Source organism: Hyla sarda, chromosome 6 (genome assembly GCF_029499605.1).
Source record: "Hyla sarda isolate aHylSar1 chromosome 6, aHylSar1.hap1, whole genome shotgun sequence".
In the NCBI taxonomy this organism is placed as follows: Eukaryota; Metazoa; Chordata; class Amphibia; order Anura; family Hylidae; genus Hyla; species Hyla sarda.
This window is the reverse complement of record NC_079194.1, coordinates 85,396,042-85,423,941: the sequence shown is the minus strand read 5'-3', so window position 1 is coordinate 85,423,941 and position 27,900 is coordinate 85,396,042. Positions and strand designations below refer to the sequence as shown.

General features: G+C 40.6%; 1 protein-coding gene and 1 long non-coding RNA gene across 4 annotated transcripts in view; one reads left to right on the top strand and one right to left on the bottom strand.

Moving 5' to 3' along the window:
- Positions 1-27,900, top strand: part of DCP1A (decapping mRNA 1A) — an 88,321-nt gene that overhangs the window by 34,613 nt on the left and 25,808 nt on the right. For all 3 annotated transcript variants that reach the window (XM_056524355.1, XM_056524354.1, XM_056524356.1), the window contains 3 exons: positions 1,662-1,728; positions 14,803-14,926; positions 20,165-20,272. In XM_056524355.1, the coding sequence (XP_056380330.1) occupies positions 1,662-1,728; positions 14,803-14,926; positions 20,165-20,272 (299 nt within the window). The remainder of the gene's footprint in view (positions 1-1,661; positions 1,729-14,802; positions 14,927-20,164; positions 20,273-27,900) is intronic.
- The window catches only part of LOC130275843 (uncharacterized), a 43,949-nt gene continuing 35,154 nt past the window's right edge, over positions 19,106-27,900 (bottom strand). The window contains exon 5 of the long non-coding RNA XR_008844921.1: positions 19,106-19,385. This is a non-coding gene — a long non-coding RNA (uncharacterized LOC130275843). The remainder of the gene's footprint in view (positions 19,386-27,900) is intronic.

Below are 27,900 nucleotides of genomic sequence, written 5' to 3'. Positions count from 1 at the left end.
GATGGAAGATAGTAACAGGAGAAATAGTGCATGCGCTATTTCTTCCATTCATTCTCCCATCACAAAATAACGTCCATTATTAATAACGGACTATAACAGATTAAAACGGATAATGTAAAAATCCCATAGACTATAATGGGATTTTCTAACGGACGTTTAATGGCCAATTTTCTGGGTTTTCATAATGGAACATCAAACGAACCTTTAAAACAGATGAATTTTATAGTGTGAAAGCAGCCTTAGATGTAGCTATGGTAACCTGAGTTACTTTTATGATGTAACAACTTTTTTTTTTTTGAGAATTTCAAAACCTCATTAACTTCATATAACTTGTATAGATTTCAGTTTTTCTGCACATAGTCTGTGGTAGGCTCATAACTATCAATATCTTTAATAGTGGTCTTGCTCCTGGCAAATAGCTCATCTGAGTAATAGGGGGCCACATAGACATTTCCTCTGTATGTGCTGCTATAGGAGGAATATCATTTTACATGCAGCCATCGGTAAGTAAATGGATGGACCAGGTCTGAAACACCAAGAAGTGCTGGCTGCTACTGGCTGTGCACTCATTCTAGGTCATCCATGTGCACAAATGGGGCATAAAGGGTAAAGAAGATTGACATCAACATTCCACATCAGCTGTTGGGGAAGATTGGGTTGGCACCCTTACGTAAAAGAGAGGTGGTAGGTTTACTTTTTCTCTAATGCATACATGGACCATTATTATTATTTATTATTATCATCCTCATCATTTTTTCCTGCATTCACAATGAACATGCCTTTAGGACGTTGAAATGTAACCCCTTTAAGGACAGAGCTGATTTTGGCCTTACGGACGCAGCCAATTTTATTTTTGCATTTTGGTTTATTCCTCCTCACCTTCTAACAATCATAACTCTTTTATATTTTCATCCACAGACTAGTATGAGGGCTTGTTTTTTGCGCCAACAGTTGTCCTTTTGTAATGACATCACTCATTTTACCATAAAATAAAATAAAAAATATACTGTGTGTGGGGAAGTTGAGAAGTAAACTAGTTTTGGAAGGTTTCTTTTTCATCCTGTACAATTTACGGTAAAAATTACATGTTTTCTTTCTTATGTGGGTCAATACGATTAAAATGCTACCCATGATTACATACTTTTCTATTAGTGTACCACTTAAAAAAAAAAAAAAAAAAATCTCAAACTTTTTAACCAAATTAGTGCGTTTAAAATCCCTCCAATTTCACGACCTATAACTTTTTCATTTTTCCGTATAAGCAGTGGTATGAGAGCAAATTTTTTGCACCGTGATCTGTACTTTTTATTGATACAACATTTGCATTTATAAAACTTTCAATTAATGACACCAGCCTGAACCTGCCGTGCGTGACACGAGCACCACTCCGGTGCTCACGGTCATGTACAGGACGTAAATGTACGTACGTCCTGGTGTGTTAAGTACCAGGACACCAGGATGTACGTTTACATTCAGTGTAGTTGAGGGGTTAAACAAATTCCAAACCATTGTACCTTGTTTGTGTAACTTATCGTGTGTTCTTGAGTTGAGGAATTTGCGGCCTCTGGGTGGTTTGCAGTTATCTCGTGTGGTTGAAAAGATACATTAGGGGATGATAGCCATGCTTATCTTATGTTTTTATGTGTCTCTATCTTTTTCAGTGTCCATTTACAGTATCTGGTTTTATGACATGAATGACTGCCAGAGGATTGCACAGCTGATGACCCAGTGAGTACGATTGTTGAGTCTCCCGAGACATGGTGGTCTTGTGCAAGTGACTTGTTAATAGCTGCTGAACGGAGCCGATCTACAGGTTTCTGTCTCGTTTCTTCATTGTAATATTGCAGAAACCAGTAAGTGTCTTTTAGCCTAAACCTGGATCTGAACCTTTGTTCAAAAATATTTTACTGTGAGGTATTTTATCATAAGGAAGTATTACAGCTAGATGTGAGAGCTTTATGTAAAAATAACACGAACAAGTATTAAAAAATTATATCTTTAAGAGGCATTTTATAGCAAAGGTTTAGTGAGGGCGATAGTACCCAGGTTTTGCAACTTCTGTACATCACACTTAGGCATCACACTGCGAATATCTCCTGAGAACAGTCATGTTTGAGGTTTTATTATACTCTCTGACCCATTTTTGAACCAGTGCACATTTTACAGTTTTACATCACTTATCTGGTTCTGGAGAACCTGTTGTATTAGCATCTGCATGTTGGATCCCGCATCTATTGCACAAAGCCAGCTACTTACATATTAGCAATGGAGGCAAATATGACGGGCATTTCTAGAACTGAACCGCTCATCTTGGTAAGTGATACCTCATCCAGGGGTGTGGAAATTTAATAAAAAAACTACTTGTCCACGGAACTAATGGAGCAAAATCTACTTGTCCCTCATGACAATCCACTTGTCCGGGCCAGTTTTCGCTTTTACAGACTCGTTTTTTACTCCTCACCCTATAATAGCCATCACTACCTACTATAATGATACCTTTTTAATTTTTCCGTAATGTGCTCTGAAACAAATAAAAAAAAATATTGGTTAAGTGAAATTGAAATAGTAAAAGATAATTTACTATTTCAATTTCACTTCACCAATATTTTTTTTATATATTATTTTAAAAAAATTTTTTTAAAGTGTTTTACAAATTTTTTAAAAATGTTGAACTTTTTCAAATATTTTTTTATTTCGATTTTCTGACCCCTGTAGTATTTTTTTTTTCTCGCATACCAGGCTGTATGAGGGCTAATTTTTGCTCCATATTCTGTTTTTTTGTACCATAATCTGTTTTTTGGTATTGATCTGACTTTTTAATCGCTTTTTCCCTTTTTTCTGGGATATTAAAACAAATTGCAGTTCTGTGGTTTGGTATATTTTTTTTACATTTACGTCATTTACCATGATACATGATGTTATATTTTAATAGTTCAAACAATTACGCACGCAGCGATATCAAATATGTTTATTTTTATTATGGTTACATGTTTTTGTTTTTATACAGGAAAAGGGGGTGATGGAAGGGGTTAATGTGTCTTCTAAACTTTTATTAAAACATTTTTTTTTTTTTTTACACTTTTAGTCCCTTAGATTCCTCATACAGATCAATAGAGTTCTATTGAACTCCATTGATCGGTGCGCTCTGCGATCCATTGATAGAGCCTAGTCCAGCCAGGCTCTATCAATGACAGAGCCACGGACACCAGGGAAGTAGAGGTAAGCCCTCCGGCTACCTCTATAGTGGATCGCCCCACTAGCCCACTAGGGAGCATTCACATGTTCCTTTAGACGCCGCTGTCAGCTTTTACAGCGGCGATCTGAAGGGTTAATAGTCAGCTGCGGCTATTAGCAGTGGCCCCCCAGCTACTGAAAACAGCTTTGGGCTGCAGAGTATGGAGCGGGCATGAGTCTGGAGCCCGCTACATACACCCTGCCTGGGCGCCGCCGTGCTTGTCGGGGGCTTTCAGGTCTGGCCCTGCTTGAAAAATTCACCTGAGGCAGGGATGTGGAATTCCTATCGCCCGATGCTTGGGACATGCAGTTCTGGGCATCGGGCGATAGGAATTCCACATCCCTGCCTCATTGTAATCCATTTTATCCTGCACTATAACCCTGTGTATTGGGTTTAGAGCAGGTGAACCCGCTATAAGTCTCCCTTTAACTTCTAGGGTAGTAATGAGCAATTTTACATTTCAGGTGTGGACTCATCAGAGAAAAAAAACGCAACAGACATGGTCACACATTTACAACATGCAGAGTGATCCTAGGCTTGTCAGCAACTTTTATAAAACGAGCAGGTCATTAATATACTTAATGATCATGAAGTGAAAGCCTGCTAGCTATGTCATGGCCACATGTAAGTAGCAGGTCCCTAATATCTCTAGCATAAAATGGCGCTGCATTGAGTGGCGATCGCCACCACCGCAACACCAGTGCCTACAGGGGGAACGACCACTGGCAAAGCGGCCCCAATGCTGCCCAACCAGATCCTGGACCGCACCACCCCACAGACACGGCACCATGGCATCAGTAGCCGCCACACAGCAGCAGTGTGAATAGGTGACAAAAACACACTTACTGGGAGACTGCCAGAAAAAACGGGGCCCTTTGCAGTTTCCTGCCAATTTAAATAGGCCTGAACTAAGGAGGAGGGCAGAGTGTTGACCAATTAAAAACAAAAGAGGGGGATAGAAATTGCAAGGTGGACTCAATAGAGAAAAACAAAACAGAAATGGTAGTACATCTCTCTGAGTCCACATTACATTTCAGGTGGATTTTTAAAGGCACACTGTCATCTAAAACCCACCCTGAATTACTTTAATAGGTAAAATGACACTGTTTGAGTAATTTTTATCTCTTATGTTTCTACTAGCTTGCCTTCCCTTGCTGTGAGCCTGCAATGGGACAAGGCTGCATGCTTATGCATAGCAAGACCTACCACGTTTGGCGGTATAATAGAGTTGACTACTAAACATGGCCATACACATTAGATAGAGGTAGGTTGATGGTTGAGAGAGCAGTTTTACAGAACGATGTAAGTAATGTATTGTTCTGTTCAGTGTTTCTGTCACTATGTTATGCTTTAACGTGTATGAGCACCTTTAGTCTGCTGCAATTGTAGGGTTACAGCAGGGAAATGTGTGTGCATTCCGTTGACGTACTATTAGTGGCGGTGGTGCAATGTACTGCAGAATTATCTCCTTTTAAGTAAACAGGTCAACACTTACTTGCACCATCACTACTAATAGCATGGTGATGCAGGGATAACTCATTTAAAAGGAATATGTCAGCTCTAAATCTTGCTCAGAGCTACAGATATGGTAAGATAGCCTATATGGGTATAAAACAAATGAAACCTCTCTCTTAGCTGATGTCAAAGTTTTCTTTCCAAGCTCTAGTGCCATTAAAGAACATCCAATAAACAACGCTCCCCCCCCCCCCCTATACAGAAAAAGGTAAAAGAATAATATTAAGCCACTTCCAAGCATTAATATATTTAACCCCTTAATGACGCAGGACGTAAATGTATGTCCTGGTGAGCTGGTACTTAACGCACCAGTACATACATTTACGTCCTATGCATAACCTTGAGCATCGGAGCAATGCACGCGTCATGCGCGGCAGGTCCCGGCTCCTTATAGCAGCCAGGGACCCGCCCCTAATGGCGTACATCCGCAATCGCGTGGATGTCTGCCATTAACCCCTCAGATGCCGTGATCAATACAGATCACGGCATCTGCGGCAGTACGGTACTTTAAATGGATGATCGGATCGCCCGCAGAGCTGCAGCGGCGATCCGATCATCCAGCATGGCAGCCGGAGGTCCCCTCGCCTGCCTCCGCTGCCTTCCACGGGTCTTCTGGTCTGCGATCGAGCAGACTAGAACAGAAGATGACCGATTATACTGATCAGTGCTATGTCCTATGTATAGCACTGAACAGTATTAGCAATCGAATGATTGCTATAAACAGTCCCCTATGGGACATAAATTGTCCTGTTATGTTTTGTCTATGTTCCCATAACAGGACAATTTATGGCCCATCTTAGTGTGAATTCTCCACATCTATTGTCTTAACCCCTGCATATTTGTGAGATGTAACCTGTGTCTTCTACTTGTGAGCTTAGATTTGCTTTGGACTTGATAAAGGGAGGAATCCCGAAAGCTTGTCTCTACAAAATGCTGTTAGTCCAATAAAAAAGGTATTACAAGATACTGCAACATTTTATGATTTGCATCTGCATCACTGGACTAGTACGGCTACTCAAATTTACTAGATTTATATATATATATATATATATATATATATATATATATATATATATATATATATATATATATATATATATATATACACATACACATACACATACATACACATACATACACATACATACACATACATACACATACATACACATACATACATACATACATACATACATACATACATACATACACACACATACACATACACATGTTTGGTAGCGCCGCGTGCGTAAATATCCCAACTATTAAAATAAAATGTTAGTGATCCAAAATAGCTGCTTTTTTTTATAACATTTTATTCCAAAAAAATTAATTTAAAAAGTATTAAAAGTTTTATATCAGCAAATATGGTATCAATAAAAAGTACAGATCATGGTGCAAAAAATGAGCCCTCATACTGCCGCTTATACAGAAAAATGAAAAAGTTATAGGTCTTCAAAATAGGGGGAATTTAAACGTACTTAAACGTATTTGGTTAAACAGTTTGCGATTTTTTTATTTTTTTTTAAGCGCAACAGTAATAGAAAAGTATGTTATCATGGGTATAATTTTAATCGTATTGACCCAAAGAATAAAGAACACGTCATTTTTCCCGTAAATTGTACGGCGTGAAAACAAAACATTCCAAAATTTGCAAAATTGCGGTTTTCTTTTTAATTTCCCCACACAAATAGTATTTTTTTGGTTGCGCCATACATTTTATGGTAAAGTGAGTGATGGCATTACAACGGACAACTGGTCACGCAAAAAACAAGCCCTCATACTAGTCTGTGGATGAAAATATAAGAGTTATGATTTTTTTAAATCGAAGAGGAAAAAACGAGGTTAAAACACCGGCAAATTGACATTGTCTTGTGCTCATGTGTGGATGGTGAATCCCTTAAGGAGTAGGTGTTCCAGCATAACATACATGTCAAGTGCATTAAAATGCCTGACAGTTGAGTAAGAATATTAGCAAAAGAAGGTGAAGGTCTAGAGGTATTAAAAATACGGGTTCCATGGACCCCACACCAAAGAGTTGAACATAGCTTTACATTTTTCATAAATAACCTTCTCCAGTTGCATAACATGTGTTACCCATGAATTAAGCTCAGCAACAGTTGGCGGTGCAGATCTAATCCAATACTGAGCAATACATTTTCTTGCATGATCACAAAATACGCAGGATCCCTAAAAAATAACCCTATTATATCCCTAAAAATAAATATTTTGTGGGAAAATTTAATTAAAAACTGCATTTAGCAAATTTTTAAAGGGTTTGCTTTTTAAGCTGTACACTTTATAGTAAAATAGACATGTTCTCTTTATTCTGTGGGTCAATACGATTAAAAGGATACCATCTTGGCATTTGCTATTTAAAAAAAAAAAAAATTAATTAAAAAAGTTAAACATTTAACAATATTAGCATGTCTAAAATATCCCTATTCTGACCCCTATAGCGTTCTTATTTTTCCATATATTCCGTATTTTATTTTGCTATGTGATCTGTAGTTTTTATTAGAACCACTTTCGCATATATGTGACTTTTTGATCCCTTTTTTAAAATTTTTTCTGGGAGTTCATGTGACCAAAAAGCAGCAATCATTGGCGGAAGGCCTTATTCGCATGAGTCTGCCCAAGCCCTGATAATAATTCAGATTCTGTGATCGTTATTGATCACAGCATCTGAAGGGTTACTGGTGGACATCAGGGCGATCGCTGATGTCTGCCATTACGGACGTGTCCCCGGCTGTGTGTTAGCTTTATGTTCAGGATGTAGGATGGTGTCTTGTACACCCTGTCTTGTATAACCTATATATAACCTATATTATATATCCTATAAAAGAAACAGTTGTGACAACCTATTGTATGTACCCTGATAATCTAAGAGTGTAAGACTGGACAGTTAACCACTTGTCTTCTGTCTAGGGGCCAGGATCAGCATCCCACTTCCTCTTAAGAGATTGGGACCTTTTGGTAAAAGTAATTCACTTTCCCTTTAAATGACACCAAAGGTATCAGTAGAGGTTGTATTAACTATAATGGGTTCAGCAATGGAGCAGTGTCCTTGAAGTCGGTGGGTGCAGTTACTGTACACATCACCAGATCCTCTATTAATCCTGGTAATTGTGGACCTCATTCCACAAGACTTTGATCATCTGGAAGGGTAATTTCTGCTCTATGGTACATACTTTGGCCTGTGAGGGCCCGCTCGCTTCTACATGATGGATGATGCACAACAGATTTGTCTCTTTTTTTTTTTTTTTTACAGCTCTCGCCAATTAACTTTGTCCCCTCTTCCTTATCTGAAGTGGAAGAAATAATCTGCCTGATGAATTATTTGTACCCAGTGATATATAATTTAGATTGCACACATGGCACAGCAGATACAAATCTGTTCCTTCAATAAACTGATCCATTTCCAGAAGCTGATTCATAGCAAGGCCACAAAATAGCCGATAGGATTCACAGACTGCTTTGCAAAGTAGTGTTTACAAAGCTTTAGGGATTTTTAATTGTTCTTGTGTAGAAGTAGCTGTTTAACATGGCTACTTTGGTTCTCTACACAGGAGTGAAATGCTAGAAAAGCCCAGAATGGAACCTGTGGTATTATAAATTGATAGGAATGACACCGATCAACACCATCAGACCACACAATAATTGCTTAACACAATCAAAGTTTATTGAAAGAACACATGGGTTCACACTACGATTTGTAACTACGGTTCCCATATACGGCTGGGAGGAGGGGGGGCGGGGGCTTAATCGCGGCGCCCGCACTCAGCCGTATAGGGAAACCGTATTTAATGCATGTCTGAGCAGACCGGAGTGAACCGCAGCCTCCGGTCGGCTGCGTTTTCGGCCGTATGCGGTTTCCCGACCGCAGGCAAAAACGTGGTCGACCGCGTTTTTGCCTACGGTAGGGAAACTGCATACGGCCGAAAATGCAGCCGACCGGAGGCTGCGGTTCACTCCGGTCGGCTCATAGACATGCATTAAATACGGTTCCCCTAGACGGCTGAGTGCGGGCGCTGCAGTTAAGCCCCGCCCACCCATCCTCCCAGCCGTATACAGGAACCGTAAGTACAAAACGTAGTGTGAACCCAGCCTAGACATATAAAAAAAAAACAATAAAATGAGAATACAGTCTCCAGACAGAAACAACTGCACAGGTAGATGGGTACAAAAAGTAACAACATTGCAGTTGAGGTGTCAATCCTATGTTATTAAATCACAAGAAATTGTGTTTGAAATAGATTGAGATTTGCGACTTGTCAAAAGTTCATTTAAATGACACTGATGCGTTAATTTTTTTATATTTTTTTAGTTTTTTTTGCTTTTTTTTTAAACAATTTTATTATAGTTATGTTTCACTTTGTCTGCAGAACGTTTGCAAAAATTGGTGTTTGGTTCTTACAGAGGAATCTGGTCCTAACATTTAAGATTTGGAAAGCATAAAATCTGTACAGAATTTGCCAGCTGCCCAGGATGCAGAGCTTGCCAGCTAAACGGAATGTCCTAAATGTATAATTCATTCAAGATTGCTTCCACTAATAGGATATTTGTCAATGGTTTCTGTAGTTATTTGTAATAGATTTGTATGACCTTTGAAATTTGAATATGTGTAGGCTGCCTTCTAATTCAGTTGGGGGTGTATGTGCGTGTGTATATATTAATGTACGCACACACCATTAGTTAGTACCTACCAAACACTCTTTTTAGGTATTAACTAATTCATACTGGTAAGGGTAGGTTCATATCGGCATTGAGAGCCATGGGGGAGAAGAGATAAAAAAATCCTGGATGTCCTAATTTTTTCCTCCACTCAACTGTGAAACAACGGACCCAGGGCGGAAACCTGACGGACCCTATTCAAAGTCAATGGGACCCTTTGAGACACCTGGAAGTGTCCGTTGAGTTCCAACTCATTCATGGTCTGGCACAAAATAAAAAAGAGCACAACAGCAATGTGAACTCAGCTGGTTGCAGTGTTACTACTCTATGGGGGAGATTTATTAAAACCTGTCCAGTGAAAAAGTTGCCCATTGCAACCAATCGATCGCGTCTTTCATTTTTCACAGGCCTTCCTAAAAATGAAAAAAGCGAGCTGATTGGTTGCTGTGGGCAACTGAGCAAGTTTTCCTCTGCACAGGTTTTGATAAATCTCCCCCCTACATGCCCATATATACATGTACACGTTCTGGAAATTACCAAGCTGATGTAGTCACTAGGTGACAGTGGGGCCAATAAAATTGATTGAGCCCATACCAGTATGTACTCATATACATTGTCATTCCATTTTGACAGGTTTCCAATGTATACGTGCAGCATTCCATCAAATCGTGATATGAATCCAAGCTTACTGATTCTACAAACATTAGGGGGCAAGGAGGAAAACAACCTCCATCCAACCATTCTAAGCGGTCACTAGAGTTGTACCTGCGACTTAACCACAACCTCTGAAAGTGAGCAGCACTCTTATCAAAATTACGCAGAAAAATCTGGAGCTGATTTTAGACATTTGCACTTTTTTAAATAAGTTATTTTTATTCTTTACTATAAGGTACATCTGTGGCTAAATTCACATGTAACACATGCGGATTTAAAGCGTACCTGTCATAGTGCAAAAAAAAGTGATATGTTACTCAGGACCCAATCCTGATCATGTGCACATCATTTTTATGTGTCTCGGACCTATATATCCAGAGATATAAGCATTTATCTGCTGGTGAGTTACTTTTTCATTGTGCAGGCTGGAGGGGGCGTGTCTGTCTGTCTCCCTCACAGGAGCAAGCCTGTGCAGTCAGCCAATCAGTACTCTCTACTCTGTAACCCTTTCCTCTCTGGTTTTATGCTGTCATGTGTCAGAGGAAGATACTTGGAGCTTGCCTGCAGTAATCAGAAGACATTATGGTGAATTCATAACAGGATAAAATGTATAAATATAAGAATAGATCTTTATAAAATTAGTGCAAGGATTTTTAAGATAAAAGTACAGCATTTTTATGAATACATGTTCTATCTGTTTTATCTTCTCCTAGTAAAGCTGGATGCTAATCAGCATAGCCGTCACTATGTGTGTCATTCATCTTTCACAGACTCCTGAATGTCTGATCAACTTCTTTGTCATTCAGGAGTCCTATAAAGCTTTGACTATTTCAGCATGCTGGGAGTTGTAGTTTAGTAACAACTGAAGCTGCAATGTTTGTAAATAACTGTGTTAGAGCAGTGTTGCCTCCAGCTGTTGTAAAACTACAGCTCGCAGCATGTCCACACATCCTTTATCTGTATTTTTGCATACACTCAATAAAAATCTCCTATAATGGATACCGGTATGCTTTACGGCCGGTATCCAGTATGCTGTAAAATCTAGACTAGTCTGTCTGGCTAAAAGACAGGCGACCTCTAGTGGCAGCTATTTTGAGCTTGAATTTCAGGTGAAAATGTAAACATTTTTTAACAGGTGTATATTGTGAAATGTCATATTAGGAGTCCTGCAATAAATGAAAAGTTTTTAACAATGACAGTGCCTCTTTAATTGTTAAAGGGGTACTCCGGTGAAAAACTTTTTTTTTTTTTTTTTTTTAAATCAACTGGTGTCAGAAAGTTAAACAGATTTGTAAATTACTTCTATTAAAAAATCTTAATCCTTCCTGTACTTATTAGCTGCTGAATACTACAGTGGAAATTCTTTTCCGTTTGAAACACAGAGCTGTCTGCTGACATCACGAGCACAGTGCTCTCTGCTGACCTCTCTGTCCATTTTACGAACTGTCCAGAGTAAAAGTAAATCCCCATAGCAAGCATATGCTGTTCTGGACAGTTCCTAAAATGGACATAGATGTCAGCAGAGAGCACTGTGCTCATGATGTCAGCAGACCGCTCTGTGTTTCAAAAAGAAAAGAATTTCCGCTGTAGTATTCAGCAGCTAATAAGTACAGGAAGGATTAAGATTTTTGTAATAAAAGTAATTTACAAAACTGTTTAACTTTCTGGCACCAGTTGATTTAAGTTTTTCACCGGAGTACCCCTTTAAATGGACACCTGGTAAACAGTGAAAACCGTGCAGCGATTTTTGTGCAACCCGAAACCTGTTGCACAAGTGTGGGAATCTTCCTAGTTGCTGGGCAAAATGTATTATGTTTTGCATGTCTCTTCATAAAGCTACATTTGCCTGCTGCTCACTGGGGTACATATGCGCAGAGCTTCTTAACACCCCCCCCCCCCCCCCCCAAATGCTCACAATAAATTCCCCCAATAGTGAACTTCTTAAACATCCTGTCAGGTGTCAGACTACCATACGCCCTCTGAATTTACACTTGTTTAGAGGTATAGGACATCCAATTATGCATCCATTGAAATAACAAGTAACCAGCTTGCTTTGTCATTTATTTGGTAATTGAAGCTTTTTGTTGCTCTCCTGTATTTAATTAGTTCCACTCTTCCAAGTGGAGAATTAGACTCTGTAATATGGAAATATTGCGTCGTCCATCTTAAGTCGACTTTACAACCTTGGTAGACAGTTTTGGGACCTGCAGAAATGGTGACTTGAATGAGTGACACATTCGGGAATCGTTTGGATGGCATCCTGTGGCATTGCTGTGGGCTGCACAGGACTTCAGACATGACAGAGCAGCTCGGCTGCCACTCCGCACATACAAAGCTTGTTTTGTTGATTAATAGGGCTTTTATTAAAGAGGATTACAGGAGGGATATGACTGAGTTCAGTAATGTATTGTCAGTGCTACATTTTTACACTGTGGCATTGAAGGCTAGTGAAGCAGTAACTTGGTTGGAAGGGTCAGTTGGGGTTAGTAATGTCTATATTTAGGTCAGCCTGGTTAAGATTTGGACATCAGTTTTGTTAGACTGTCCAAAATGTGCTTAAAAATACAATAATAATTAATAGTGTAGTGTATATATTGTTTATTTCTTGTCCATGCCCACACGTTGCCACCCTCCATATTCACAAATTCTTTTTTACTTGTGAAGTTGTGATCCTGAAGCCAGTTCATCTCTTGTTATGGCACATGATGCTACATGACACAAGCTTATTAAAGGAGGTCACCCAGCATTTACTACGTATAGTTATAGTACTGGGGGGGGGGGGGGGGCTAATTTACTTATCTAAGCCCCAGTCCCCACTGTTCCTCCACATCTCCCATTTAACTCTTCTAATCATCCAATCTACTCTCTTCTTCATGCTTCTGAGAAAAGCGCTCGGTGCATTGATGGGACACTGCAGCTGCCTGTGATTGGCTTTTTCTCCACATACATGTTTCGGAAGCAGGAAGAAGAAAGAATATTGGGGCCTGGACAGAGACGACCAGGGCTAAATAAGGTTTTTTTGTTTTGTTTTCTTTCTCTTTTTTTTTTTTGTTCTATATTCCCACTGCACCAGCAAATGCTGTATAAACCATTAAGGGTGCATATATTTTATATGAAGCTGCAGATTTTATGCAGATTTCAGTGTAAAGTAAATGATTTAACACAGCATAAAATCTGCAGCTTCAAATTCTGCTCCTTTAAATATGCACTGGATACTGTATGTGAATACACCCTAAGGGTATGTTCACACTACGGATTTGTAGCTGAATCTCCGCTCGCGGAATTCAGCAAGCAGAGATTTGGCCTGGCAGCCGGCAGTGACGGTAGGACCGCACGGCACTGCGCCATCACCACTGACTCGCGGACTTTCTTTCTTTGCGCGGAAGAACTTCAGTGCCGAAATTGTCCGCCGCTGAAATTCCGCAGTGTGAACGGGTCTCGCTAAAGACCTATTCACACAGATGCTAACATTCACTATGCAGAATTTCACTCGCGGAATTCCGCGGGAATTCCGCAGTGTGAACATACCCTTAGAGTAGGGTCACAAGTAACAGATCTGCAGCATATTTTACACTGCGGATATGCCGGTGACCCGACCCATAGTGTGCCTGCAGCTGTTGCCACCCCCTGCCCCTTGGCCTGCTCGCAGCAGCAGTCCAACGCTAAGAGCAGCCATACAGGGACCTGCAAATCACCGAATGCACTGCAGTGTACTCAGACATCGTGGAGCAGCCACGATGTTTAAGTACACTTCGCATGTGTGCAGCGACTCACAGGCCCGTGTGACCGCTGGATGCGGTGGACTGCCACTGCGAGCAGGCCAGGGGCGAGGTGGTGGTGGGATGTCAACAGCTGGAGGCACACTATGTGTCGGGTCACTGGCGGATCTGCAGCGTAAAATTCGCTGCAGATCTGTTACGTGTGACTTTACCCTTAAAGAGAGATTCTTAGCAGTCTTGAGCCAACTAGGCCCAGATTTAACAAACTTTGTGAGAGAAAAATAGAGTGATTTCCTCACAACCGCCAATCGCAGCTCAGGTTTCACTTTAGCAGAGCTTGTTAGCTGAGCTGTGATTGGTTACTGTGGGGAAATCACTCTACTTTTTCTCTCACACAGTTTGATAAATCTGGGCCTACACTTTTGAAAGCCCTAAACAGTTACTGGTATCTCAGTCTTCTGTAAGTTCTGATCTCCAGGCCGCTGCCACGGAGTGTGTACAGGAGGCAGGTTCTTCTCCTTTATTGCTCTGAGCGCTCTCTGTATTGAGCTTCCCCACCCCTCCTGACAACTATGATTGACAGCTCTAGTGTTCGCCTGATTGGACGCCATAGCTGAGAAGGTCCAAGGAAACTCCAATATGGAAGCTCCATGCACCTGCAGGCAGAACCTGGGAAATTGAACAGTGTGAGACAACAGATTTTATTCTCATCCCTGATTTCTGTATTATTGACTCAAAACTGCTGTTTTTACACCCCCCACTAAGCTTCAGCATTGTGACCCCAATTATTAACTCCAACCCTTCTTGACAGCGGCTCAGAGGCACTCACTTGCAATAGAAAGTTTTTTTTTAGTCAGTCCACCCAGTAATCTACAATGCGTCCGTAAAGGTGAACACAATTGTAAAAGATCTAAAATATAACCAGATACTCTTTAATTTTTACTTTAATACTTGACTTCTTAAGGGGTATTTTATTAATGTTCTGACTTTTTTTCATGTTATCAGAGTGGTAAAACAGGAATTGTCAAGGATGAAGAATCGGAAGAGCCTCAATGGTACAAATGGCTGCAGTGCTGGAACGATAGACATACTGGAGATGCTCAGTAAGGCCAAGAATGATTATGAAAAGGTGATGGGTTTTTATTTTTTTTTATAAATATAGAATTTGACATGCTGTACAGGAAAAATTATCTGATTATTATAAAGATGAATTTAAAAAATCCTTAACATAGAAATAAATGATAAAAATAAACAGGATAATCTTGCTGTACTGTTTGTCAGTCTGCAGGATATTCTGCATTTTCCTAAAAATCAGTCCTGTTGCATTCATGCAGAGTACACAAGGGTTACTTCCTAGCCAAAGATGGAAGTGATCACCAGGAAAATGGTTGAGGCCTAACAATCTGTGTGTCCTGCTATAGACTAAGTATTGGGGTACGGCTCCCGCTATAGTCGGTTGTGCCATGGCCAGACAGGTGATTGTGAGGTTAACCCCTTAACGATGCAGGACGTAAATGTACGTCCTGGTGATGTGGTACTTAACTCACCAGGACGTACATTTATGTCCTGATCATAACTGCGGGCATCGGAGCGATGCCGGCATCATGCGCAGCAGGTCCCGGCTGTGGATCACAGCCAGGGACCCGCCGGTAATGGCGGACACCCGCGATCCCCCGGATGTCCGCCAGTACCCCCTCAGATGCCATGATCAATACAGATCACAGCATCTGCAGCATCGCGGTCACTTAACAGGATGATCGGATCGCCCGCAGCGCTGCCGATCATCCTGCACGGCAGACTGAGGTCCCCTCACCTGGCTCCGCTGCCTTCCCGGCGTCTTCTGCTCTGATCTGCCTTCCCGCAGACCAGAGCAGAAGATGACCGATAATGCTGATCAGTGCTGTGTCCTATACATAGCACTGAACAGCATTAGCAATCGAATGGTTGCTATAAATAGTTCCCTATGGGGACTATAAGAGTGTAAAAATAAAAGTAAAAAAATAAAGTAAAAAAAATGTGAAAAACCCCCTCCCCCAATAAAAACGTAAATTGTCCCATTTTCCCTATTTTACCCCCAAAAAGTGTAAAAAATAAAAAATAAAAATAATAATAATTATTTTATATATATATATTTGGTATCGCCGTGTGCGTAAATATCCGAACTATTAAAATAAAATGTAAATTATCCCGTACGGTGAACATCGAGAACGTAAAAAAAAAAAGTCCAAAATAGCTGCTTTTTTTTATAACATTTTATTCCCAAAAAAATTAAAAATGTAATAAAAGTTTTGCATGAGCAAATATGGTATTAATAAAAAGTACAGATCACTGCGCAAAAAATGAGCCCTCCTAGCACCGCTTAAATGAAAAATGAAAAAGTTATAGGTCTTCAAAATAGGGGGATTTTAAATGTACTAATTTGGTTAAAAAGTTTGCGATTTTTTTTTTTAAGTGCAACAGTAATAGAAAAGTATGTTATCACGGGTATCATTTTAATCGTATTGACCCAGAGAATAAATAACACATGTCATTTTTACCATAAATTGTACGGCGTGAAAACAAAACCTTCCAAAATTTGCAAAATTGCGGTTTTCTTTTTAATTTCCCCACACAAATAGTATTTTTTTGGTTGTGCCATACATTTTATGGTAAAGTGAGTGATGGCATTACAACGGACAACTGGTCGCACAAAAAACAAGCCCTCATACTAGTCTGTGGATGAAAATATAAAAGTTATTTTCGAGGAGGAAAAAACGTAAAAATTGTCTTAGTCCTTAAGGTCCAAATGGGCTGAGTCCTTAAGGGGTTAAAGAGGGATGGAACAGCTGATCTAAAGTAAAGGAAGATATTGAAAGAAATTGCTTTCATTATTTTTGTGACTGGCGCTTTTACACATTCAGAGATAGGTTAGGGTAAAATGACCTTTAGATTAATTGATTGTCATTGTCCCCGGCATCTAAGTGGTTAAACAGCTGCAATTGGGATTATATCTTTCCCACTTTTTCTCCAAGAAAAATATACAAATTAAATTCTTCAAATCGTTCCCGACTGCCTTCCCTAAATATACAGCAGTATGCCAGTCTGCATAGCTACTGTAAATATTTGTGGTGCCCGGTTTCTGACCATTCTTTCCTTAGACATAAAGTTGAATGGAATCAGCTCCAAGTTTAAATGGGCACTGTCAGATATATTTTATTAAATAAAACTGCCTTTGAAAATCCCACAACTAGGGGTTCCCATACCTCCTGGGACACTGATGAGTCCCAAAACAGCCTGAGCATGTCCAGGGGTCATGGACATGAAATGGCTGATTGGCAAGGCGGCAGAAGGAACACCGCTTGCAGCAACACTACTGTAACACAGTTTCACCAAACATGTGCCTCCAGCTGTTGCAAAACTACAACTCCAAGCATTCCTGAACAGTCTGAGGATATCTGGGAAATGCTGGGAGTTGTAGTTTTGCAAAAGCTGTAGGCACACAGCTGAAGGCAACACTGCTGCAAAAAAAAGTTATCCAAACACTATACCTCAAACTATTCCTAAACTACAAGTCTCAGCATTACAGGACTTAGGCTGCATTCACACCTCGTTTTTAAGTTACGGGTGCCAAATTCGTCTGGGGAAGGGTAAACCTATATTTTGACGTTTGACTCCGGTCGGCTCAGTAAAGTAAATGGATTTCAGCACTGGTCTGGCTGGGGTACTGGAGCAACCGGTTTTCCCCTTCCCCAGCCGGATCCGGCACCCATACAGTGAAAACGAGGTGTGAATGCAGCCTAATTCAGGGCCAGTTGGGGAAATTTATCAAAATGTGTAGAGTAAAAGTTGCCCATAGCAATCAATCAACTCGCTTCTTTCATTTTTAACAAGACCTCTGCAGAATGAAAGAAGCAAACTGATTGGTTTCTATGGGCAACTGGGCAACTTTTCCTTTGCACGGGTTTTGATAAAGCTTCCCCACCTGTTATTGTCAGATATGGTGCTAGCCTATCATTCTCAGTGGTGTCCCACCTTAGTCACTGATCGGCTGAATGGAGTTGTCCGGGGGGGGGGGTCAGGACCAAACACATTAGAGTAGATCAGCAGATGACCGGGGTGTCAGTGCTGCAGGGGACTGAAGGGGGTGAGTATAGCTTGTTTATTGTTTATGCGCCACTTTCAGCCATGGAGCTAATTTTTGTTTCGCTCAGACAATCCCTTTTAATATATTTTTTATGGGAGGTCTCCAGAAAGAACACAGTATTCCAGATGTGGTCCATACAGTGGGATCACAATCTCCCTCTTCCTATTGGTTACACTTTTAGCTATGTAGCCAGGCATTTGATGGGATTATTCTGGTTATTATATATTTCTTACCTCCCGGCTTTACCTGTGGTGACTCTGCTGACCTTATGGCTTCCACCTTATGCCTCGCTGCGCTCTCATCTGTCACATCCCTGCACACTCACTTCTAGTAATTAAGCCTTGGGCCCGTAATGGGAGCTGCTTATTTAGCTGTAGTGTTCCAGATGGATCATAAAATAATCCTGATGAGCCGCCCACACAAGATTGGTCCCGAGGCAAGCCTGGCATGTCCACAAAGGCAGCAAGAGATTTATTAAGGGCCCGAGTGACTTAATCTAGACTTCTAAGTAGAGTTTAATCCTACAAGTGCCTGCCGAATACTGGCAGGATGAGAGCAGGTTCTGATTCTGGGGCCGGGATAACAGTATATACAGCAAGTGATAAGTGTCTTAATGCTGCCATCCTAAAGTGGTCTTCTCTGTTCTCTTTGCAGCCTCTTAGTAGTGAATGGTCTCTTCTTCTTCTGACCTTGTATTCCTTATGTTACTGTCAAGTCTACCTCTAGGTGCACAGTGTGTGTATACACATACTAAAAGGGTCACTAAATGTACAGTTTACTTAATTTTGGAATAGCTACAAACAGAGGATGCAGTAATTTTATTTTGTCATTGGTGCCTCCTGAGATCAATACATTGTATGATGGCAATACTGAAATGATAGTTTTTTGTTTTACTATGTTTGCATTATAAAATCTCTTATCATTCTGTGGGTGGATACAATTACTTAAAAGCAAATTAATTGAAAAAAAAATGTTTTTGCTGTTAACAGCAGTATGAGGGCTTTTTTTTTGCTTTTTTTAATAAAAAAATATTCAATCTTCCATTGTAGTTTTAAAATGGCAGAAAGTGCAACTAAGTGCAAATTATGTGATTTATACAACAATGTGTATAAATCACATCCTAGACAGAGTAAAAGATGACATTTATTTTCAGTTTTGAAAATAATGCAATAATGATAGCAATAATATAGTGTAAGTTTGGGCTGGTGGAAATGCAGACAATGCAGGGAGAGGAGACGAGTAGAAGGGAGGAGGGAGAAATGAGAAAAGGAGCAAAATCGAAAAATTCCCTCTTTTTTTTTTTCTTCAGTTTTCTAAAATAAACTCTACAGTCAATAAATACCTTCTCATTGAAAAACACTGCAAATCTTTAGCTTCACTTTTCTTTATAATCACATGCTGATACCTCAATTCTTTGCAGTGCTCTCCTTATTGGTGCTGAGGTGTTAGGTGACGTGTCTGACAGCTGAGTGGAGATTAAATTATGGGCACATTGTCAAATGTTAAAGCCTGTATATGGATTGAGAAGCTGTGACAAAGTGCTGAAAATGCACATAAAAATTGTAAAAAATAAAAAATTATTAAAAATTTTTGGTGGTCATTGACTGTAAGACTATGGAAAAGTAGGTTACTTCCAGATGGTCTTAATACAGATATTTTTTTATCATCCATGTGATCACCACAACACTTGGGTCTACCCTCTCTTATTACTACAAATTCAAAACCTAATGGGGGAGGTTTATCAAAACCGGTCCAGAGGAAATGTTGCTGAGTTGCCCATAGCAACCAATCAGATCGCTTCTTTCATTTTTTTTTTTCAGATGCCTTTTCAAAAATGAAAGAAGAAATCTGGTTGCTATGGGCAACTCAGCAACTTTTCCTCTGGACAGATTTTGATAAATCTCCCCATATATGGCCAAACCCATAAGTTTTGTTGGGACTGGTGAAATATCCAATGTGTATTGTGGTATCCTGACTCTCCCTAGTGGCAAGTATTGGTTTTAACATCGAGTCTTTGTGTCTTCAGGAAATAAACTGCTGTCCGAGGTGTTTAGCAGCAGCAGCTTATTCCCATTATCCCGTTGAAAACCCCTGCAAACTCTGCCAGGCTTGCATGTATCTGGGCATAAGGCAGGACATATAGTAGACAGCTTCAGTACTGTAAGAATCTTGTTTGGTTCAGTAAGCTGTATAGTATGTGTCATGCTAGAGTCTTACTGGGTTTCCGTCTCTTCTTTTGTATAGGGCCAAGGAAATGAGTTCAGCTCCAGTGCCACAAAAAACGCTCCCCTTGTAAAGTCGGAAAGTCTGGACACACCAGAGCATGCCTCCACTTCTGCTCCTCAAGACAAGGTGTCCACATTTAGTCTAATTTATTTGTCTGTGAGATGTATATGAAAGAGCACTTCCTACAATAATAAAGGGCACGTTGTTATTATTTACACCATTATGTACATTTCAATGGGAATGTGGAATGAAATCCTACAGGTAAGAAAAGGATTGTATCCAAGAAGGAAAGGCTCAGCAGAGTCTCTGAAGGCAAGCAGTTGTCTGTGATATCTGGCTTTCTATGGTTAGCTTTGTTTTATAAACGGGTATTTTTTCATGTTGTGCTGGGGCCACAATAAAAACAAATGCATACACTCCGAGCTCACTCTCTTTGCTTCAGTGCTCTCCCGGTACGACATCTCATCAGTGAGGCCCTCTCAACCAGTCACTGACTGAGGTGAGATATTCATTCATTGGTGTGTGACATTTATTGCGATCCAGCACAATTTTACTAAATAATTTGTATCTGGAATACCCCTTTGAGATGGATCTTAGTAGGAACTTAGATGTGAGTGATCATTGCGGGGGTTGGGAGGAGGGTCTGCATGGAGAAAGAGGCATTTTTCTGTAGTGAGATCTATAACAGCATTTTGTATCCAGGTTTTATGGGGAAACAATTGAACCAATAGTTGCTCTCGAACATGTATTATAGCCTCCTTTAGCTCTGAAATTACTATGTTCATCTAGTTAGTTTTCTATATTTCATGTTTGTACTTGGATAAAACAATGAGGAAAGTCTGTACACCAGCAGTGTTGTAGTATGCGTCAGACCAGCACCACACCAGCTGTGGACTAGTTCTTAATTGACTCATTCGGTTCTCTTAAAGGGGTTATCCGGCCAAAGAGCAGCACCTACATTCTACATGGGGCTGTGCCTCTGGTCTCGGAAAGCTCTTTGCTTCCGGGACTGGAGACGTGACTCCATGCCCCCTTGTGACACCACACCCCCTCCTTTCATGTCTATGTCACAGCCGTCACGCATCCTCCCATAGACATGAATGGAGGGGATGTGATGTCACAAGGGGGCGTGGTGTCAAGTCTCCAGTCCCGGAAGCAAAGAGCTTTCCGAGACTGAAGGCGCAGGCCTGCGTAGAATGCAGGTGCTGCTCTTTGGCCGGTGAACCCCTTTAGTTAAAGGGGAATTCCATTTTTATTTTTTTGCTTCATTTCTTGGACCATGATGCCAAGTAATTTTAGTGTGTAATACGCATTTATTACCTTTTTGTGCATCACTTTTTCCTGTTTTCATACACAGGATCCATACCAGAAGTTCTGTGGTGCAAGGCATTTGTTTTAGTATTGCCCCTGATACAATATCATAGGTCACATGGTTTCTATGGGCAGTTTGGCTATGCTGCAGTGGGTGGATTTCCCCTCTGAGACCATGTAAGCTCTGATGTCTTGTAAATTCCTCCCACCGTGTAATCTGCTCAGCCACTGCTAGTGTAGCTGTGCTCCTTTGGCTGCACAATACCTCCAGAAAGGTTTGCGCTTATATTAAATCAAATCTCTTCTTGTATGGGGCAGGAAAATGGGGAACAGCACCGCACAGAGGTACTAAATGCACATGACCTAATAACGTAATTTGGTATTTTAGGCTTAAAGAGATTGTTGGAAAAAATTGAATACACCTTTTAAGGTATTGTGTGCAGGATATAACATGGAAAACCATGATCGGAAATACGGAGGGCGTATGGATACACCCTTCGTCCCCAAGTAGTTAATTAACAATATCTTTTTATTATTCGGACATTTCCGCACGCGGCGATATCACATATGTTTATTTTTATTTACACAGTTTTTTTTTGTTTTTTTTAAATGAGAAAAGGGGTGTGATTCAAACTTTTATTAGGGAAGGGGTTAAATGATCTTTCTTAACTTTTTTTCACTTTCTTTTTGCAATGTTATAGCTCCCATAGGGACCTATAACACTGCACACACTGATCTTTTACATTGATCAATTGTTTCTCATAGAAAACCATTGATCAATGATTCTGCCGCTTGACTGCTCATGCCTGGATCTCAGGCACTGAGCAGTCATTCGGCGATCGGACAGCGAGGAGGAAGGTATGGGACCCTCCTGCTGTCCTACAGCTGTTCGGGATGCCGCGATTTCGCCGCGGCAATCCAGAACAGCCCCTGAGCTAACCAGCATTCGTTTACTTTCACTTTAGTTGCAGCGTTCAACTTTGAATGCCGCGTGTAAAGGGTTAATATCGTGTGGCACCACGATCAGTGCCACGCGCTATTAGCCACGGGAGTGGGCGAAGGGCATACAGGTCTCGGGGATGCCCTCTGTCTCCAACAGGTTAACGAGAGCACGTACAAATTTTACGAACAATGTGGTAGTCAGTGCTAGACCTCTAAACAATGATATAGGGCTGTCACGATTGGATCCTTGACGGGCGGAAGACACTACATGCAAAACCTAGACACCACTTATGGGAAGTGGGAAAGTACCGGATAATTATTGACTGACCAGGCAAGGTCGTGCTACTGTACAATTTCAATGATAATGATCTGAATCCCAAGAAAGCTGATGTAACTTTAACCATGAATCTTTGTTTGACCTACACATGAATTCCCCAGGCCTTAGGAAACCATAATAACTTAAATATAATGCAGCCTTTAACGTTAAGCTATCCTCATAACCAAAAGGAGACTTATCTAAAATGTCCGCTAGACTCCTAAACAGATCTCCCAACAGAGGCTGGCGGCTAGGGGGCTTACAGACCTCACACTTTTGAACACTGTTTAAAGCTGCTTTGATAGCATGTGAGGCAAACCACTAAGCCCTGTCTGGACATGACAACGTGAGATGATGTTGGATGCCTGAAAGATATATTTTAATGGTATTGTGAGCCAAATGCAGCGAATAGTGGCAAAACCCGATGAAAGCAAGCAGGAAGGAAATAGTGTGTGGGTTATCTTGTTTCCTATCTACTGCAAAACTTTGTGTAAATATTCCAGGCTGTATTATATAATTTTTGTGTGTTAACGGATAAAGATCTTCAGATAAGTTGTTTGGCTACTGATAAGTGTGCTCTTAGTCCAGGATTAATGCTTGGAAATAAGGAACTGGAAACCCTCCCAGTTCGGCCTCTGGTGCCACCTGGAAAAAGAGCAAGAAGTTACATCTTTATAATGCATCAGCCGCAGTGTTTTGGCACATGTAAACATGTAAAATGGAAATTGTGACATAATGATAGCCATACCAACTTCCTGGCTAATTACATAATTACTGAGGATTTGGATCTGCCTTTCAATAGAATATCAACTGTGGCTGCCTTGTCAGACACAAACATAACCGTCTTTTTGTGCCACAAGTGTCCCCACACGCTAGCTGCCGCCACAATTGGATATAGCTCAAATAGTGCGGAGTGAGTACTAAAACCTGACAGTTGATCAACTTCTGCAGGCCAGGCATCGGCTAACCATCTATTCTCCCAAATAGCTGCAAAACCAATGGTAGATTAAGCTTCCTAAAAAATGAAAGGGGACTGATTATCAACACATGGAACAAAGAAAGATCTCTCATTCCAGTCTGACAAAAACGAATCCCACATGAGAAGATCAGCCATCACATGCCTGTCCAACAGAACCACATTGTTCTGGTTGGGTACTGAAGCCAAGACCTGCCTTGGGGTATAACTCTCATTGCGAAGTTTAGCATACTTAGAACAGGCTGTAACTCAACCTTAGTGACTCGTGAGGATAATAACACATTGCGGATGGTATGCTTGATATGTGCAAACTTGTCTGCAGGAAGCCTAGCTTTCATTGCCTGTGTGTCCAAAACTATTCCTAAAAATGTAAGGGATTTGCTGGGACCTCCACCTTCTTGCTGGAAACTGGAAATGCTAATTGATCAAACGTAGCGAGTAAAAAATCCAGATCTCTAGGATGTTTTTCACCCCGTTCTATTAACAAAAAGTCATCCAGGTAGTGAATGACATGGGTACAGTCGAATCTGTGTTCTAGTAACCAATGTAAAGCTTGTACAAATTTGTCAAACAACCAAGGGCTGCTACAGGACCCGAATGTTAGTTTGACTGCAAGATAACACTTGTTACGCCATTTTAACCAGTGCCACCTCCATAGATCTGGCACATGGTAAGTAGCTTTCACTGTTTTATTGCGACTTTCAGCTTAGCGTATCTGAACGCGTTGCGACTCCACGCTAAGCTGAAAGTTTCAATAAAACAGTGAAAGCTACTTACCGTGTGACGGGACATCCTTCATTCTTTGTATTGTCTCCCACGTGCACCGGGAACAAAGGGAACAAAGCCGTAGTGCCGACTATTCTTCCATTCATCTGACTTCCATAGATCCGGCATGATGGGAAGGAGCTTGAAAGCGTCAGAGATATCGGCCTTAGACAGCAAAGTTCCTCCCCCCCATGCTCAAGATCACCACTATGGCTTCATCTATAGAGGCGTATTTAAGAGCGAACTCTTCTGCTGGAATGAGAGAGTTAAGACTGGGCGTGGAAGATGAGTAAGGGGCGGACAAATCATAAATTAATCTCTTTTTATTACAAAATTTTCCAGTGATAAGCCCGACAGGATTCACCCTCCACACGTCAAAAGGTCCAGTAATAAAACCCTTATCAATTTCACTACTGATCAACCCATCAACAACTACAGGATCTTTCAAAGCAGACCTCAGATTATCACTCAAGTGTAGCACCCGGTAGTGTCACAAAACCAGTGTGAAAACCTGACTGGAAGCCATTGAGCAGAAACTCTCTGAAACATGCTGCACAAACATGTAACAATGTACAGTGATTGTAGTTGCACACTGCATAGTTGTAGTTATTGCTGATCTGAGACTTTCCCAGATATTTAATAGGTCTACCTAACTTGTCCATCAGACCTGAAGTCTTCTGATTTGGATGGATGTGGATGTTCCAGCGAGTGCCTCGTCAGATGCATTATTTACACTGCTGCACCAGTCAGTAGTGTGTGCAACGAGCGCACACTGGGGCTTTGAGTCCTGCAAAATGATTGCAGAAAATTTCTGTATCAATTAAAGCCAAAATCATAGTGAAATTTAATTGTGCCAAGGCAGCGGCAGCCTTCGCCGAGAAGGCATTATGTTAGTCGAAGAACACTTGTCCACCGTATTTGTGCGAAAGCTCTGTCACCTTGTATAAATACATATCTAACTCCTCATCTTTCCAGTTTCACTGAGCAGATATCTCTGTAAATGGCAAAGGCCATGCTAAACTCTGCTAAAGACAATTTCCGATTTAGTCTAACTTCTTTAGCCTCAAGAATTACAGACACCTCCCCACATGCTATTGTCTCGTTTTCAGTTACATCGTGAGTGGCAATGAGTAGAGACTCTAACATCTCTACCATCAAGTATGCCTTTATTTAAATTTGCCAGTATGAAGTTGGCCAGTGCGATATTGGATATGACCGCATTGAGTCCAATCCAACTGAAACCTGGTTGAGCAGGCGGGGGAAACCGTAACCGGAGCAGTAGCACTACAATTTTCTAAAGTCTCCAACCTAGTGGACAGAGTTTACGAGTGTGTGCAACTGAGTTTGCATCGCTACTTCCCCAGAGGTCGTACCCGCCTGGTCACTAGGATCAGCCTGATCAGAAACCAATAAGCGATAGAGTTCTGCTTTGCGGGCTGTTGCTGGAAACAGCACAAGTTCAGCCGTCAATTTCGGTATGGCCCAACTACTCAAGGAAGGGATACTGCTGTGTTCAGAGGTTTTGGTGGTCTTGTCCAGAACAGAGCCAGTATCCTCGATGTCTGATGCATGTGACATTGCTAGTAGCATAAAACAAGCAGTTCTTACCAACTGAACGGCTAAACACACAGCTCCCTATAAGTCCAACATGAACCATAACCACTCTACAGGGACATCTTAATAGAAAACACTCGCCTATCAACAGACTTACCTCGTAGTCTCCACCTGCAAGCAAAATTAAATAGGAACTGTGGCTGACCGAAAACAAGTCTAGTTTGCAAAGAACAGGAACCGCAAAACATTGTTAGGTCTGAGGACGTGACAGACCTACTGAACTAAACGTGACTTAGTGCCATTAGTGGAGACATATACTTGCAACTGTGACAAGTGAAGCTTAACGTGTAAGCACACGCAGATTGTATCATGATATAAGATAAGATGATTCGGAACGAGGCTGTACCCCTTAATCCTCACAACTTCTATTCTGCACAACAATACCAAATTATCATGAAACAACCGCGATATGCCTCATGGTCTCAGCAACACATTGTTACCCATGAATCTACATACCTGAAATTACAGAAAATTACATGTAGCTCTAAACACGCAGAACAGAGGTCAATTAGAGAATGGACTCGACGTGTATACTGACAACAGGAAAAATAACATAAATCTGAGAATAATAAACTATCATGGCAAATATGTGACTAACACTTTGTACGTGATTTACCAAAGAAATCTGAAAAACACCGGAGGACGTGTCAGGTTGCTGTGAAGCGAGAAGTTCACCCAAAGACGTGTTGGGCAAGATACAAGACTACTCTGATAACGAACATCACCACTTAATTAACATGACGTCCTTACAGACCTTATACCATAACAAAAAAGAAAAACTAACCAAAAGCAAATGGTCATACCAGATGATACACTGCAATAAACTAATATTTACAAGGAAATGACCCGTATCTGAAAGACACTCAAGAGGGAGTGACTAATCATATGATTAACTGAGCGATTACCTACCACAGCTCAATCTTACTGATTCACACGGAAATGGTGCTCAAAGGACCGATGAACTGAAGAACAACTGAGATCACCCTAGGCCTTAAAGAATAATAATTATTCACCTTTAAATAATCCTAAGCATAACTAGCAACACCTACCTGAAAAAGATTATCTATGATGCAAATACAGAGAAACCCGCAATTAGCCACAGCATACCTTAAACAGAAAAATGTGTGTATATATAATAAATATTTTTTTTTATTCCCTGGCTAAACAAAAAGAACCTACCTGCGAATAAGAAGGAAGAGCAACTGCCAATTTATGTCTGCACCTGGAATATGGCGCCGACTACTTTTCTTACCCTATAACCCAACGAGACAACTTTATCAAGATTCGTGGATTAAGAAGTGCACATGAAAATGGTCTGAAAAAAACCTGTAGCTGATGAACAAGCAATATCATATATTTGACGCAAAACTGCAATCACTGTAAGAAGACCAATGTGCACCTTATGTGGACAGATCCAGTATAATAACACATATGGTGAAAACCTGAAAATTTTGTGACAAAATAGTAGTGTGTCAGTTATCTCTATCATACATACATTTTTTGCGTCACCAATTCTACTTTGCAGTGACATTAGTCATTGTACCCAAAAATTCACGGCGAAACGGGAAAAAAATTCATTGTGCGACAAAATCGAAGAAAAAACGCCATTTTGTAACTTTTTGGGGATTCCGTTTCTACGCAGTGCATATTTCCTAAAAAATTAAACCTTATCATTATTCTGTAGGTCCATAGGCTTAAAATGATATCCTACTTATATAGGTTTGATTTTGTCGTACTTCTGGAAAAAAATCATAACTACATGCAGGAAAATTTATACGTTAAAAATGTAATCTTCTGACCCCTATAACTTTTTTTTTTATTTTTTCACGT